The sequence below is a fragment of the Phodopus roborovskii genome, unplaced genomic scaffold (genome assembly GCF_943737965.1).
Source record: "Phodopus roborovskii unplaced genomic scaffold, PHOROB, whole genome shotgun sequence".
Lineage (NCBI taxonomy): Eukaryota > Metazoa > Chordata > Mammalia > Rodentia > Cricetidae > Phodopus > Phodopus roborovskii.
The window spans coordinates 31,063,285-31,077,739 of record NW_026126416.1 but is presented as its reverse complement, the minus strand read 5'-3'; the positions used below and the strand labels follow the sequence as shown (position 1 = coordinate 31,077,739).

Genomic DNA, 14,455 nt, shown 5'->3' with positions numbered 1-14,455 from the left:
GACCACTGTCTCAAAAACAAGCAAATAATAAATAATTAATAATGGAATCTTATCTTTATTAACTCAACATTTCTACCTTTCCTATCAGAAGTCTTGACACAAATGATTCTATCCCTTGACCCTTTGGTCTCTACAGTCTTGAGAATAAGCCATGTACTTTCCATTTTGAATGAGCAAGCTTAATAAGTACACAGCAAAAGTGAAAGAATAAAGAACAAGTATCAGACGCAGAGCAAAATGTCACCAAGCCAAGAGTCACAACATCCAGCAGTAACAACTGGAGTGGCCTGACTGGAGTGACATAATGACATCAAATCAAGCCTTACAGCACCCAGAAGAAACTTACTGCAGAAGTTGAGTTCCTGACTGAGTTTTCTCAATGGCTGAGTTTCCCAAGGCTCAACTTCAGGCTTCCTGTGCTCATTGCAGATTTTTTTCTTTAACATAAAACAGGATAATCAATAGTACTCTATTGGAAATGGTTTACCTCCTAGCTGTGCTGTTCTGCAGTTCTCTTCCCTCCCCATTACAGAGTTAGAGGCACTGGCCCATCCCCAAATAAAGGGCCTTGGAGGCCATTTGACAAATATATATGCTTGGGTCTGAAGTGGAGGGGAGCCAACTCTGCTTCTAGAACCAGATTCTTGGTGAGTTCAAAGAGCACACGATGATTTATCAATATAATATACATCACAGCCTTCACCTTTGCTCTTAGACAATATTCTTTAAGACAGTGTCAAATGTTACTGCCTGAGAGAAAAGAAACAACTCCAAGTATGGCCCTTGTATCTTCATTGTAATGGGCTTTATTTCCATTCTGATTGTTCTTTTTTCATAATTTGAAGCCAAGAAGTTCTATTTAACTATTCTTTAGTTTCTACTTCAGCTTCACACATTGGATTGACATCCTTAGGGAACTGAGGAAACTCCAAGCTGGGTTTTAGTTTACTAAGTGTGTGAAGGCAGATACTAAAGTCTGCAATCTAAGCAAAGTGAGGTCTGCTTAGCTGCAAGGGAATCTGGAAGAGCCAGCCAAACACATCTAAGCCTTGTGGAAGGTATATCAATGCAAGAACTCAACCCACTGAGTAAGTTGTTCTATGCAAACATCCATCCCATTAGTGGCCTTTGTGTGGATGCCACCCTCTCTCACATGGGCCTTTGTGCAGTCTGATGGAAAGTTGAAGCTGATTTAGGAGTCATCTGTGATAATCCCATCCTGGAAGATTTGGGAATGGCTGACAAAGGAGGTAAAGACCAAGTTCCTCTAGCAGTGTTATTCACTCTAGCAGTATTCAGTGGCACAACAGCCACAGGGGGGCTGGCTGTTCCTCCTCCTGAGGATGATGAGAACAAAGAAAAGTGAACAACTGACATTTCAGTTTGGGACCAAGTTTGGGAACATTCTTCAAGCGTATTTTGGCTGCAAACTCTTTAGATACCAAGATTTGCTTGGTGCTACATGCAGAACTGTTGTAAATACATTTAAAAGGAACACTCCCCAAAGTTGCAAATCTGTAACTATCAAAAAGACTTCACTCAAGAGGAAGAAGCCTGACTGCATGCTGAGGAGGAGTGGTAGGAAACCCCATGCTCCTGACACTGTAGCACTGTGGGAGTGTGCTAACTAATACCAGGTGCTGTTTATGTAACTGTTAATGCTAGAGAGAGGGGAGACAAGCCCCTCAGCAGCTCACTGAATTAGAACATGTTAGTATGTAGCTGAAGTACAGATTCCACACTTACAACTTGGTTTCTTCCAGTGTGAATGAGTCCCTTTGTTCTTAATTATGTATAAAATTACAAAGTAGCTTTTGGGGCTTCCTCCTTCTCCTCTTCCTTCTCTTCTAAGAAATTATTTCTGCCTAGTTTATTAACCCTTTGTCTGTGCTTTTAAAAGCTGATTTTGTAAATAAAACAACTTGTAACATTTCCTGAAACAGAATTAGCATAGTATCTTTATTCGTGCATTGAAAGAAAGCATCTTGAAGTTAATGTCCCAAAGGAAGGTGTTGGGCTGTGCTCCCAGAGTTGAGCAGCATGGCTGCCATTGATTAGCAGTGTGTGTAGCAAGGACCTGAGAACTTCCTTTCTTTTTTAATCTTCTAAGCTTTGAATCTCAGCTAGATACTCAGTTTGTAGTTTTGGTGTGAGAAATGTTATTAGAAATTTGTTAGCTTTTCAATTAAAATACTCATTTAAATAAAAAATCCATTCCGGAGTGGCTCAGTCATTAAGAACACTTGCTATTCTTGCAGAGGACTTGGGTTTAATTTCCAGCGGCTACATGGCAGTTCACAGCCATCAGTAACTCCAGAGCCAGGAGATCCAATGTCCTCTTATGACCTCCAGGAACACCATGCAACCACATCGAGCATATACATGAATGCAAGCACATAAAATCATAGAATACTTCTTTAAAGTTAAAAAAAAATCCATTCGGTTGCTTTATTAAGCCTTGCACCAACTTCTACCTGCACAACCCCTCTCTCTTCTGTTCCACTTTCTGACATTATTTGGCAGCCATCTTCATCACAACGTTGTTTTAAGTCCTGTGCTGTGCCAAACATCTCACTATGTTCTAGTCAAGAAATAACTTAGCCTCATGGGTCCTCTAGTGCATCCAGGGAACCGATGCTGCTAAAGAATTTAAAGACATTAAGAGCCAGGAACTCTGGTGCAAATCTCCTGGAGATTACCGGGTGAGTAGGGGGGATGGTGAGGGAATGAATGCCCCAGCATCACCTGGAGGTGGTGGCCCACACCTTTAATCTTCACACTTGGGAGGCAGAGGCAGGTGGGTCTCTGTGAGTTCAAGGCCAGCATGGTCTACCTAGTGAGTCTACACAGAGAGACCCTGTCTCTAAAAACAAAAACAGGGAAGAAAAAAAAAACCCAAGCCTTGACCTCTAAAGTGAGGGGCAGCAAGCTCCATCGCTAGAGTAGAAACCTGTTTGTCCTGACTGGAGAGGCCCTAAAGGCAGAATGTAGACTTAAGTCTGCCTGCCAAAGGAAAGAAAGAAAGCCTTTAAAGAGAAAGGCTTGCAAATCTCGCCCTACAGCATCTTTATGCAAATGCATCAGGACAGTGTGACAACTGCATTCTTTCTTTCATTTTTGCTGGTGATAAGCGCTTTGCAGGGTGGGAAACAGAGGCTGCAGCGAAGAGCGGATTTCTCAAGAGCACATTCGGCGTCCCTCCTGCAGCGGCACTGTCCTAGTTAGAAAAGGCATCCCAGGCTTTGACAAACTCGCAGTGGCTACCGTAGGGCGCTTTCCTTCCTCGGGGCTGCTGAGTCTGCACGAAGTCCCCGCCCCCTCCGAAACCCCGCCCCCAAGATTTCCAATGCGAGCAGGCCCCGCCTCAGGGCCGCGCGCAGCCTGGCCCAGGGCACGCCCCTGCCCCTTACTCCCGACCCTTGGCGGTGGGGCTTTTAGAAGAACCACCTCACCGCCAAGTCCAGCTTACGACTCGATCCGGAGCGGGAAAGCGACATGGCAGCGCCAGCTAAGGCCGAGAACCTGTCCCTGGTGGTGCATGGACCTGGGGACATTCGTTTGGTAAAAGGGGAAGGAGGGTGGGAAACCAGGCAGCCACCCACCAAGTCCTGCCTTAACCTTCTGCAAGCTCAGCAGCGGTCCCCACTCCCAAGTTCTTGTCGCTCACGGGGCCGGGCTATTGGCTGTACCAAGCACCCCGTCTACCCCTGTTTATTTACCCAGATCTTAGCTGGTTACCGGGAGGTGGGGGTGGGGTAGCAGTTAGCGGGCCGTTATCTATCCCTAGGGAGAGTTCTGGTCGCGTGCTCCCGGGACTCAGCCCCGTGCCTGGCACGTGGCCTGTGCCCTGAACCGTTTAAAACAAATCAAGCCTTCGTCTCCTTTGCTACCTGCAAATTCACACTCTTGCTATTGCTCTTCAGAGGGAGACTGCCAGCATTCGGATCTACTCAGATCTTTTCTGTGTAGATCTTGCAGGGCAGAAAAGGGCGACAAGACTGTACTTAAAATAGTGAAATCCTACTTAATCGCGATAATATCCCCTTGCAGATTTTTAATTTATCACGAGAGGAGCCAGCATTCAGTAAGTGCACAATGCACTCTAACTGGTGATGTTAGAGATAACCTGTTGCTTATCTTACCTAGTACACTTCTGTGTCACTTACCTGGAGCATTCTGTGTACCTCTGGCTTTAAACCTGGGTCTAATCCCTGAGCCAGAGTCCAGAACATGTGCTGAGTCATCTCTGGTCATGCCAAAGATACTTTGACAAAGTCCATCTCAGTGAGGCATGCAGTAATGTGGCTTGGGTACCAGCCATCTCTGCTGCTCTCCCTGAATTTCTGTCCATCACATTCTGAGAACATGTACCAGGAGAGACTCATCCTGGTGAACACTTCTTGTCTAAGAATCTGTTCTCCGTGGTCTCTTCACTCCACAGAATGCAAACAGACTTGAGTTTGGAAGCATTTTCAAATGTTTAAGGAGTTCCTTAACTCCTCTCCCTGTAGGCCTATTTTTTTGATTCCAAGCCAAGAACCCTTGCCTGGAGCAAATACTCCACTTCATTTGATGGGGAAAGTGCCATCCCCAAGATGGTAGTCTTGGTTAGTTACAGGGCTGAAGGCAAGAACTCAGATTCAAACTCCCTTTCTTGTGCTGTTTCCAGTCACTTTTGGAACATTCTGAATTAAAAAGGCACTGTATGTTTATTACAGTCAATGGCAGGTATGGAGACAGAAAAGTGATGTGTTTCTGCATAGCTTACAGAGTGACTTTGAACTTAGTTTTTCATGTCACAAATGTTTACTAAGTGAGAATATGCCTGCTGTGGACCTAGGCATTGGGCTGAGGGCCCAGAGAGGATGTAGTCCCTGTTCCCAAGCATCCCAAAAGCGGGGGACAGGTGAAAGAAATCATTAAAGCACTGTGCTGTGCAAAGCTTGTTCTGCCCTGAATTGCTCTTTAAGGTAAATTGTAGATGTCTCAGCTTGCCTGGAAATAACCCTTGAAGTGAGAGGGTCATAAGAGCTCTTAGTGGGGAGTATGCTGTTGCAGGGGCCCCTATAATCCAGCACACGCTCCTGGGCTTTTCTGCTCCTTGTCCAGCCACCACCCCCTTAGGGGACCTCTGCTCTCTATTTCCTTAAAGCGGATAGATTCAGTAGTTTGTGTGGTGCTACCAGCACCAAACCACATCATCAGGGAGGAAGAGTCCTAAGGAAGCTTTGAGGGGATCTGTTCTGTAGGAAAACCACAGTGAAACCCAAGATGTCTGAGCATAGTAGATTAAATGATAGTGGCTTTTGGAATCCATAGCAGCTTGGCTATGAATTATAAAATGGGGAAGGGGGAAGACATAGCCACAGAGTTTAGGTCTTTCCATTAATTAGGGTTGGGTGGTGAACGGAGGCTTATCTTTAATCTGGGTGGACTAGGGGCAGGGTCTACTGTTAAAAACCCTTATCTCAGGATTTCACAGAAAAGGAATTGTTTGGGGAAACACCATTCCTAAAATCTAAATCAGGAATCTGAAGGTCTCTGAAAGGAAGGAGAACTCAGGCTTTCCCAGTGTTGCCTTCCTGCCACCAGTAAGGCCAGAAACTGGCCAGTGTCCAGCACATGGCTCTGGGAAAACAGGATTTGAGCCTCTTTGCTGCAACAAGCAGGAAGGAAACCTAAAACCCAGGCTTGCCTCTGCCTACCTGGAAGAAGGGATTCCCTTTCCTTGCTGCAGTAATCAAAGTCAACATGGCAAGGAGGAGGGAGGGTTTGTAATTTGGATAACAAAGTGAGAGAAGGCATGTGATGTGTGTACACGCACAAACACACATTGGGACAGACTAGTAGAGGCGTATACACAGGAGAATGGTGGATGTGCACATGCATACATATATATTAAGACAGACCAGTAGCTTTCCTTCATAATGAGGGAGAAAAGCCCAAATTTCTCTATTTTTATTGTTAGTTTTGCTTTGTATTGCTTTTTGTTTTTGTTTTTGGAGACAGGTGTCTCTTTGTATCCCTGCCTATCTTGGACCTTGATCTGTAGACCAGGCTGGCCTGAAACGTAGAGATCCGCCTGCCTCTGACTCCTGAGTTTTCAGATCAAAGGTGTGAGCCACCAACACCTGGCTTCATTATTTCTCTTTTAAATGGAGAAATTGGGACTTAAGGAAGCAAGAGGAAGAAGTGAGTCAGTTGATGTACAAGGAAGCAATCCACCCATCAGCAAGCAGTTTCATTTGTCTGGGGTCATCTCAAAAAGGAGATAGTATACTCAAAGCCAGGGGTCCTGAAGTGGAGGTCAGTCCCAGTCCACTGTGCTTAGTTATGTGGCTTAACAATGTTTTTTTTTTTTTTTCCCCTCCTGTTATCATTGTCTTGAAGAGAGGCACCAGGCCTGTAATCCCAGCTACTCAGGAGACAGAGGCAGGAAGACTGACTGAAAGTTCAAGGCCTGATTGAGCTACAAAGTAAGTTCAAGGCCAGTGGTAGAGGCTAGGTTAAATTCCTAACAGAACAGGAGGGGTGGAGAGGTTTTAATACTCTTTTTCGTGGTGGGCGCTTCAGTGACACTGCTTATAAAAGGATCAAACAGAGTCCCATGCATCGTCACTGGTAATGTGCTAACTGTAGACTCATGCAAGAGGACAAAGCCTTTAAGCCATCTTAGCATGAAGAGACGAATAAAGGCCAAAACCAGCAAATGTATGGGCAATTTTTGCAAAATTCCTAGAATGTGGACCAGGTGGAGCTTGTAAAATCTAGAACTTGCTTTTCATTTTGGGGAATGGATTACTGGTTCCTGAAGCTGGAGTAGGAGACAGCTGACTTCACTTTTCTGCACAAAAGCTTTGGTGTTGGGGGCAAGTGGGTAGCTTGTGAGTTTTTACATTAAAAAATATTTTATGCTGTAGAGTTTGCTAGAATAGTAAAGAAAATTAACAAAAGGGATCAAGATACTGCTGGATTACTACACAGGTTCTTGCGTTCAGTGCTTTACCGACAGCTTCAAATTCTGTAGCTGATGAATAGAATGATTTGGTTTGCATTTCCAGCTGACCACAGACTAATGTTTGTACCGGGCTCTGAAGGTCAGAATGCTAATCATTCCTAAATGTGCCTACCAATTTCCTGTCTCACTGAACTCATGGACCATCCTCTGAGTGAATGCTATCTCTTTTCTTCCTGAAAACTAGCCCGTCCTTTTTTCAGTCATTTAGTCTGCCTGGGCTTGTTGTCAGAGCCTATAACCCCAGCTACTGGGAAGGCTGAGGCAGGAACACTGAAAGTTCAAGTCCAGGCTAGGCAGTTAGTCAGTCCTTAAAAGGATGAGAGAGGCAACTTACAGGTATGTGCTTGATTACCATGGGCAAGGGACCTTTAATCCCAGCACTTGGGAAGCAGATCTCTGAGTTTTGAGACCAGCCTAGTCTATACATCAAGTTCCAGCTGGGGTTATACTCTCCAAAACCAAAAAACCATACTATTGGATAGACCCATCTGGGTGTTTCCAGACACTTGAATCCCAACACATCCAAACTTAAGTCACCTAAGGGTCCCATGTTATGATAATAAATGTGGGAAACCTTGTCAGATCCCATGGCAGTGAGGGTGACAGAGGGAAGGACAAACACACCAGACAGTCTGAGCTTAGTGAGAAGTTTTATTAGAAAGGGAAGGGAGAGGAAGGAAAGGAAAGCGGTAAAGAGACACAGAGACAGAGAGGACAGAAGAGAAAGGGAGACAGGAAAAGTCTTGCCTGCCCCAGGGGAACAGCAGGAAAGACAGTGTAAGTGGGCAGAGGTCTTTTAAAGGGGTCCTTTTGTACCTGCATGCTGACCGGGGTACTGCCTAAGTGCATTCTGCCAGGTGACAGGGGCAGACTGACATAATGCCAGAATCCTTACACCACAGGAATTGGCATGCTTCACTTCCCTTTTGTAGGATCATGGGAAAGAGAGGGAGAAATGGCCCTTATGAGGATAAGTGTTGGATATGGCTGGAGGTGAGATTGAGGCCTGTTATGAGGGGTGTGGGACTTTTAGGGGCTAATGGGGAGTCTAAACAGATTCTTACTTCAGAAAGATTGTCATCAGCAGGACAGAGAGGCTAGGTAGAACAAGAGCCTGGGCACAGGACCAGCTCAGTGGACTATGGGAACGCTTCCAACCCTTTATTTTGACCGCTTCACATGTCAGGACCAATGGCTAAAACAAAGCCTTTTGCCCAATTGGAAAACCTTTGGCTTTTCCTCCCACTCTCAGAACACAGGACAAATGGGTAGGGATGGGGGGAATGGAGCAGAAGTGACAGAGTCTCCTTCACCTTACGTATTCAGCACAGCTCCTCAGGGGCACGGGCAGTCTGACAAATGGAAGCAAGTGGGAAAGACATCTGCTGAGAAAAGAGAGTAGAATCCGGGCACAGGCCACCTCTACCATATATACCACCCCATATACCCAGCCTGTCCCTTTAAGGTGTGGGGGTGGCTTCATCTCCACATAACAAGCAAGCCCAAATCAGTGCTAGACCCCTACTTTAGCTCTTCCAAGTCCCAGCCCTTTACAGGGCTAATTTCTCTCAAAGTACCATGAAAAGAATAGGAGTCCAATATTCCCCTACAACAGTTTGAAGTACTTTGCCCCTTCCCAAAGGGCAAGGCTGTCCAGAGTGGGTTCAACTGTTAGGGAACATACCTTGGGGTTATTTCTGTTGTAATAAGAACAAACATTTGCTGTGGGTCGGTACTCCTTTCATGATTATCCTCATGACACAAGAGGAAATTCAAAGGTTATATAACGCTCCCTAGGTACATAGTGGATGAAGGAGAAATAACTGTGCACACGGGCAGGCTCTTCCAGAGTCTGACTTCTGCCCGGGTACGCACAGGCTGTCTGAGGTGCTCACTCTGTGGGTCAGGGCTCCTTTGGGGTTGAACAACCCTTTCACAGGGGTACATACCATATATCTTGCATGCGAGATATTTTCATTACAGTAGCAAAACTACAGTTATGAAACAGCAACAAAATTATGGTTGGGGGGGTCATCATAACATAAGGAGCTGTATTGAAGTGTTGTAACATTAGGAAGGTTGAGAACCTGCCTAGGTAGGATTGGTTGAGGGTGTGAATTCAAATATACCAATGGATAAGGAGCTGATGGTGAGACATTCAAGGTGTGTGTGCGTGCATGCGTGTGTGCATGCGTGTGCATGTGTGTGCGTGCATGCGTGTGCGTGTGTGTGTGTGATACACGCATGCACGAATACACGCGCACACATATCTGGGATGACAGACAGCTGAGATGGCCCCATCTACCCAGGGACATGTTCCTGGGGACCCAAGGGTTACTGGCAGTGAGTGTGCTGCAGAAAGAAAGATGGGCGGCTAGATATGTCATTCAGATAGGTATTTCTGACTGGAAAAGTTCTAGAATGCTGACAGAACTAAAGACTTGAAAGCTCCTCTGTGCACCTTTGTGACTCACTCACAAGACATCCTGCTTAGGAAACCTTGAATGTGTCTGAAATGATAAAGTCACTGGGAATAAAGTGGAAACCTAGGATCTCAGGGTAACTAAGCAAGTGTGTGGGTCCACACCCCTTTTAGGCATTTGTTCAGCCCCTGAGCTACATACAGCCCTCAAATGTAAACACGATTGCAGCCAGTGTCACACCATCTTCTTAGTGTCTAGTAGCCATGTTGTGGTAACTTGGAAAACTGTGGGACCTACAGTGATACTTAGGGTAATATTTACAAGCTAAGTCTTATTTATTTTGAGACAAAGTCTTGCTGTGTCTAGTTTAGGAAATCTTGAAATTCTAGATCCTTGTATCTCAGCTTCTCCAGAACTGGGGCTACAGGTATATGCTACCATGACCAGCTGTGAGAACTGGTTTTTTTTTTTTTTTTTTTTTATAAAGGAGGCATTTTATTTTACATTTGTGTGTGTGTGTGTGTGCACTTGTGCACGCATGTGCATGCATATATAGTGTACTCACACCTGCAGAGGCCAGAAGAAGGTATTGGATCCTTTGGAACTAGAGTTACAGGCATTTGTAAAAGCCTAACATGGGTACTAGGGCCTGAACGCTGGTCCTCTGCAAGATCAGCAAGAAGTTTCAACTGCTGAGCCATTTATCTCCAGCTCCCAAAGGTTGATCTTAATATGGTCTTGTGCCCAGTGGCATGTTTCCTGCAGAAACAGGGAGGCAGGTGCTGAGCCTGAGTTGAAAGGGTGAGTGAAATCATCAAGAGAAGGGGATAGTTTAGAGCTGTAGCTCAGTTGGTAGACTGCTTGCCTTGCATGCACAAAGCCTTGGTGTTGTAAAAACACTGAAGAGAAGTCACACCATACAAGAGGGCTCAGAAGGGAGGTTTATTGGAAGAGGAGGGAGAAGGGGTGGGGTGGGGCAGAGACAGATCCCTGGGGAAAAGAGTAATGGAAGAGAGGGAGAGGGAAAGGAGAGAGAAAAAGATGGATGTGGCCAAAGCCCATCTTTTAAAAGGGAACATAGCAAACGTGCAGAGGGGGTGCTCTTAGTGGCTGTAGTTGAGTCAGGACCCCAGGGGCAGGCCACTACAGATGCCTGAATACTAACACTTGGGTTTCTTTTTCAGCGCCACAGGAATATGGTGTGGTGGTGCTCAGCTGTACTCCCAGTATTTGGGAGGAGAATGTAATGTAAAGCTCACTCAAACAGCTAGAGAGAGGAGAGGGGAGCATCAGGTTTTCAGTCTCTTCTGCCACTAGGCAGTGAACAGACTACCAGCAGAGCGCCCTCTAGGGTTTTAAACAGCCACTGCATCTTGGCATGTGGACTAGGGGTAAGGTTTTGTAGCAAGTAAACCTGGTGACTGGGGCTCACTTGGTGTACCAGATGTCACTCTGAGCCAGGCTGGAAGCAAAGCTAGGAAGAATGTGAAACTGGGTATCAGTGTCTGGGAATTTGCCTGCTGGTGCCATTGGTAGGGGTGTGGGGCAATGTTCTAAGTCCGAAAGAAAATTGACGATCATTAAATTCCACTGAAATTAAAGTTTAAAATTTCACCTGACTTAACGTTAAGAAACAACAATTTAGGATGTTAGTTAATTTCAAACATGAGACTGGCGACTTCTTTAAAAGGACTTTGGTGACACCTTTTCTAAGGTGGTGACTCTATAGATTTCTTTTCCCCTTTAAACTGCTAAGAAGAAAAATATCAGAAATCCAACCACTTCTCCCCAGCAAAACCAAAAACTTTCTTAAGTACTTTTAAACATTTCCCCCTCACGTGAGGCTCTCTTTGTGTTGTGCCTCATTCCTGGGCTCAGGTAGAGGCCCTTCGCCTCTGCAGCCACTGGGCAGAGTGATTCATCCTCAGCCTGCAGGAGTGGCTTCAGCCCCTTCAGTCCCAGGATGCCTGCAGACCACTTAGGACAGGTACCCGATACAGTGTCGCCCTGAGCCTAGATCAGCGTCGGCACGTGAACTGGTTTTTCTTTCTCTGGAGGAGTTCACTCAGTTCTCCTCAGAAGAACCTGGGGGTCTGAAGCGAGTGAAGCAGTTAGACGTCATGTGGAAGCTCTGTTTGGTGAAGGCCACCACTGGCTGTGGGGCTGGGTGGGCACTGTACCCTGTGTTGAAGACATGGGAGCATGCATGGTAGTGTGGAGCAGCATTTTGTTCTAGATGGTGTCAGTGTGAACTGATGGCTGTGAGGCTGAGCCAGACCTGGTGAGGCCAGCCTGCGGTACATATTGGATCCCAGTACATGGGTATAAAAGAGGGAGACCCTATATCATAAAATTAAAGCAGCAGCTTAGGGAACTTTGGGAAGGTGGGAAGCTAAGAAATATTTATTCATTTACTTCTGTGTGTGTCATGTGGCTGGTCTATGGAGACCAGAGGACAACTCATGGGAGTTGGATTTCACCTTCTTCCACGTGGGTCCCAGGGGTCAAACTCAGGTTGTCAGGCTTGCTGAGACATCTCACTGGCCAGGAAGGTGGAAAGCTAGAAACAGCTCCCATTGGAATACCCTACCCTGCATGGGGTCTACCTGTCAGTCACTGCACATGATTGATGGCTCTTTCTGTTGCCCGAAGGAAGAAAGGTCACTCTCCCTTGAGACCATAGTAGTGCAGTGGAGACTGGTATAGGCGTCAGATACAGCTGGGCTGAGCCCTGGTTAATCACTGCCTGGTGATAGGATCTTGACCAAGTTATGTAACTCCCTAACCTCAGGTTTCTCATCTGTAAACTCTGGGCTTAGTATGACAGAGCTAAAGTATTATCTCATCCACAGCAGGCACTGTAAACATTCCGCTGCCTTCTCCCTTTGCAGTGAATAAAGTGAACACTTGGGTCTGGCCAGTCAGCGTCTTCACTCCTTGTCAATTCTGACTTTACCTTGGTCAGTTAACCATGGGGAAAAGTTTAGTAAGCAAGTTGTATTTTGTATGTGTGTGTGTGAGATTCCTTTTTATTTTTGTTTTATGTGCATTGGTGTTTTACCTGTGTGTATGTCTGATCCCCTGGAACTGGAGTTATAGACAGTTGTGAGCTGCCATGTAGTACTGGGAATTGAACCAGGGTACAATTGAACAGGCTGCTCCAGAAGAGCAGCCCCTGCTCTTAACCTCTGAGCCATCTCCAGCCTATTCTAATACTAGCTCTGAACACCAGAATACCTCAGGTTTCTTTTTGCACTAAAATGCAGAGGCCTTGGGCTCATAAAATATGTTCCCTTGGGATCCTAAAACTCCAAATGGGAGCTTTTAGAAGAGAGGACTGGGTATCCTATCTGCCTATTCTGAGGTAAAAGAGAAGAGAGTCATTTTGTAGACACCCCCCCCCCACCTGTCTAGAGGGACAGTCCTTGCAAGCACCTGCTTGCACCCTCCTCTTTTCCCAGTAGGAATACGCCAGACAAAACATCTGTATCTGAGAACATGATTTGCAGGGTGGAAAGATCCAGTGTGGAAGGCAAATCTAGAGACCCAGAGAAGCTCAGATATCCTTTCTGCATGGGGATACATCTAGTACATATTTTTCTTGGTTCTGGGCAAGTAGCACCAAAGTGGGTGATGCGTTGAGTAACTAGAGTCGCTTCCTTCAGGATCTGACATTCTGATCTAGAAGTGGGCTTTTTTTTTTTTTTTTTTTTTTTTTTTTTCCCTTCTACATGTCGATCCAAGTTCCCTCTCTCCCATCCTCCCATGGCCCCCACAGATTCCCCCCATCCCATCCCCTATCCACTCTCCAGGGAGGGTGAGGCCTTCCATGAGGGACCATCAAAATCTGTGGTAGGGCCTAGCCACTCCCCTGGTCTCTAGCCCATGGGAGAATGTGCTCCCAAAGTCCATTCGTGCACTAGAGATAGATACATCCTGGTTCCATTGCCAGAGGTCCCATAGACAGCCCAGGCCTCCTAACTGTGACCCACTTTCGGGGATGGGGGAGATCTGGGCTGGTTTTATTCTGGTTTCCCAGCTATCAGTCTGGGGTTCATGAGCTCCCCCTTCTTCAGGCCAGCAGTTTCTGTGGGTTTCTCCAGTCTGTTTTTGACCCCTTTGCTCATTATTTCTCCCTATCTGCAACTGGACTCCAGGAATTTGGCACAGTGTTTAGCTGTGGGCTGCTGTGTGTCTGCTTCTGTGGGCTACTGAATGAAGGCTCTAGAATGACATATAAGGTAGTCATCAATCTCATTATCAGGGAAGATATTTAAAGTAGCCTCTCCACTATTGCTTAGATTGTTAGCTCTAGTGGCAGATTTTTCTTTAAGCCTATAATGGCTCCCTCTATTATGGTATCTCACTGACCTCTATTCTTTTCCCGACTCAATCTTCCTGCTCCCTGATATCCTCATCTCCCCTCCTTTTCTCCCCCTCTTTCTCCTAACTCCCCCCCCCCCAATTTGCTCAGGAGATCTTGTCCCATTCCCCTTCTGTGAGGAACCATGTATGTTTCTCTTAGGGCCTTCCTTGTTTCCTAGCTATTCCGGCGGTGTGGATTGTAGGCTGGTGATCCTTTGCTCTATGTATAAAATCCATATATGAATGAGTACATGTGGTATTTGTCTTTTTGTCACTGGGTTACCTCACTCAGGATGGTTTCTTCTTCTAGTTCCATCTATTTGCCTGTGAAATATAAGATTCCATTGTTTTTTTTTTTTTTCCTCTGAGTAGTACTCCATTGGGTAAATGTACCATAATTTCTTTATCCATTCTTCAGTTGTGGGGCATCTAGGTTGTTTCCAGGTTCTAAACCCTGAACATACTTGAACAGATGTCTTTGTTGCATAAATGTGCATATTTTGGGTATATGCCCAAGAGTGGAATTGCTGGATCTTATGGTAGACAGGTTCCCATTTTCCTAAGGAACTGCCATGAGTGGTTGTATGAGTTTGCACTCACACCAGCAGTGGAGGAGTGTTTCCCTTTCTCATAGAAGCTGGCTTTCCTT

At 45.8% G+C, this 14,455-nt stretch overlaps 1 protein-coding gene across 3 annotated transcripts in view; it reads left to right on the top strand.

The window, feature by feature from the left end:
* The first annotated feature begins 3,453 nt into the window (after nucleotides 1-3,453).
* The window catches only part of Sord (sorbitol dehydrogenase), a 29,398-nt gene continuing 18,396 nt past the window's right edge, over nucleotides 3,454-14,455 (top strand). The window contains exon 1 of one of the 3 annotated variants that reach the window (XM_051183539.1): nucleotides 3,454-3,561. In XM_051183539.1, coding sequence (XP_051039496.1) covers nucleotides 3,496-3,561 — 66 coding nt within the window. In that variant the 5' untranslated portion in view covers nucleotides 3,454-3,495. Of the gene's footprint in view, nucleotides 3,562-6,452; nucleotides 6,477-11,609; nucleotides 11,647-14,455 lie in introns of those variants that run through there. The other 2 variants (XM_051183541.1, XM_051183540.1) reach the window with 2 other exon arrangements.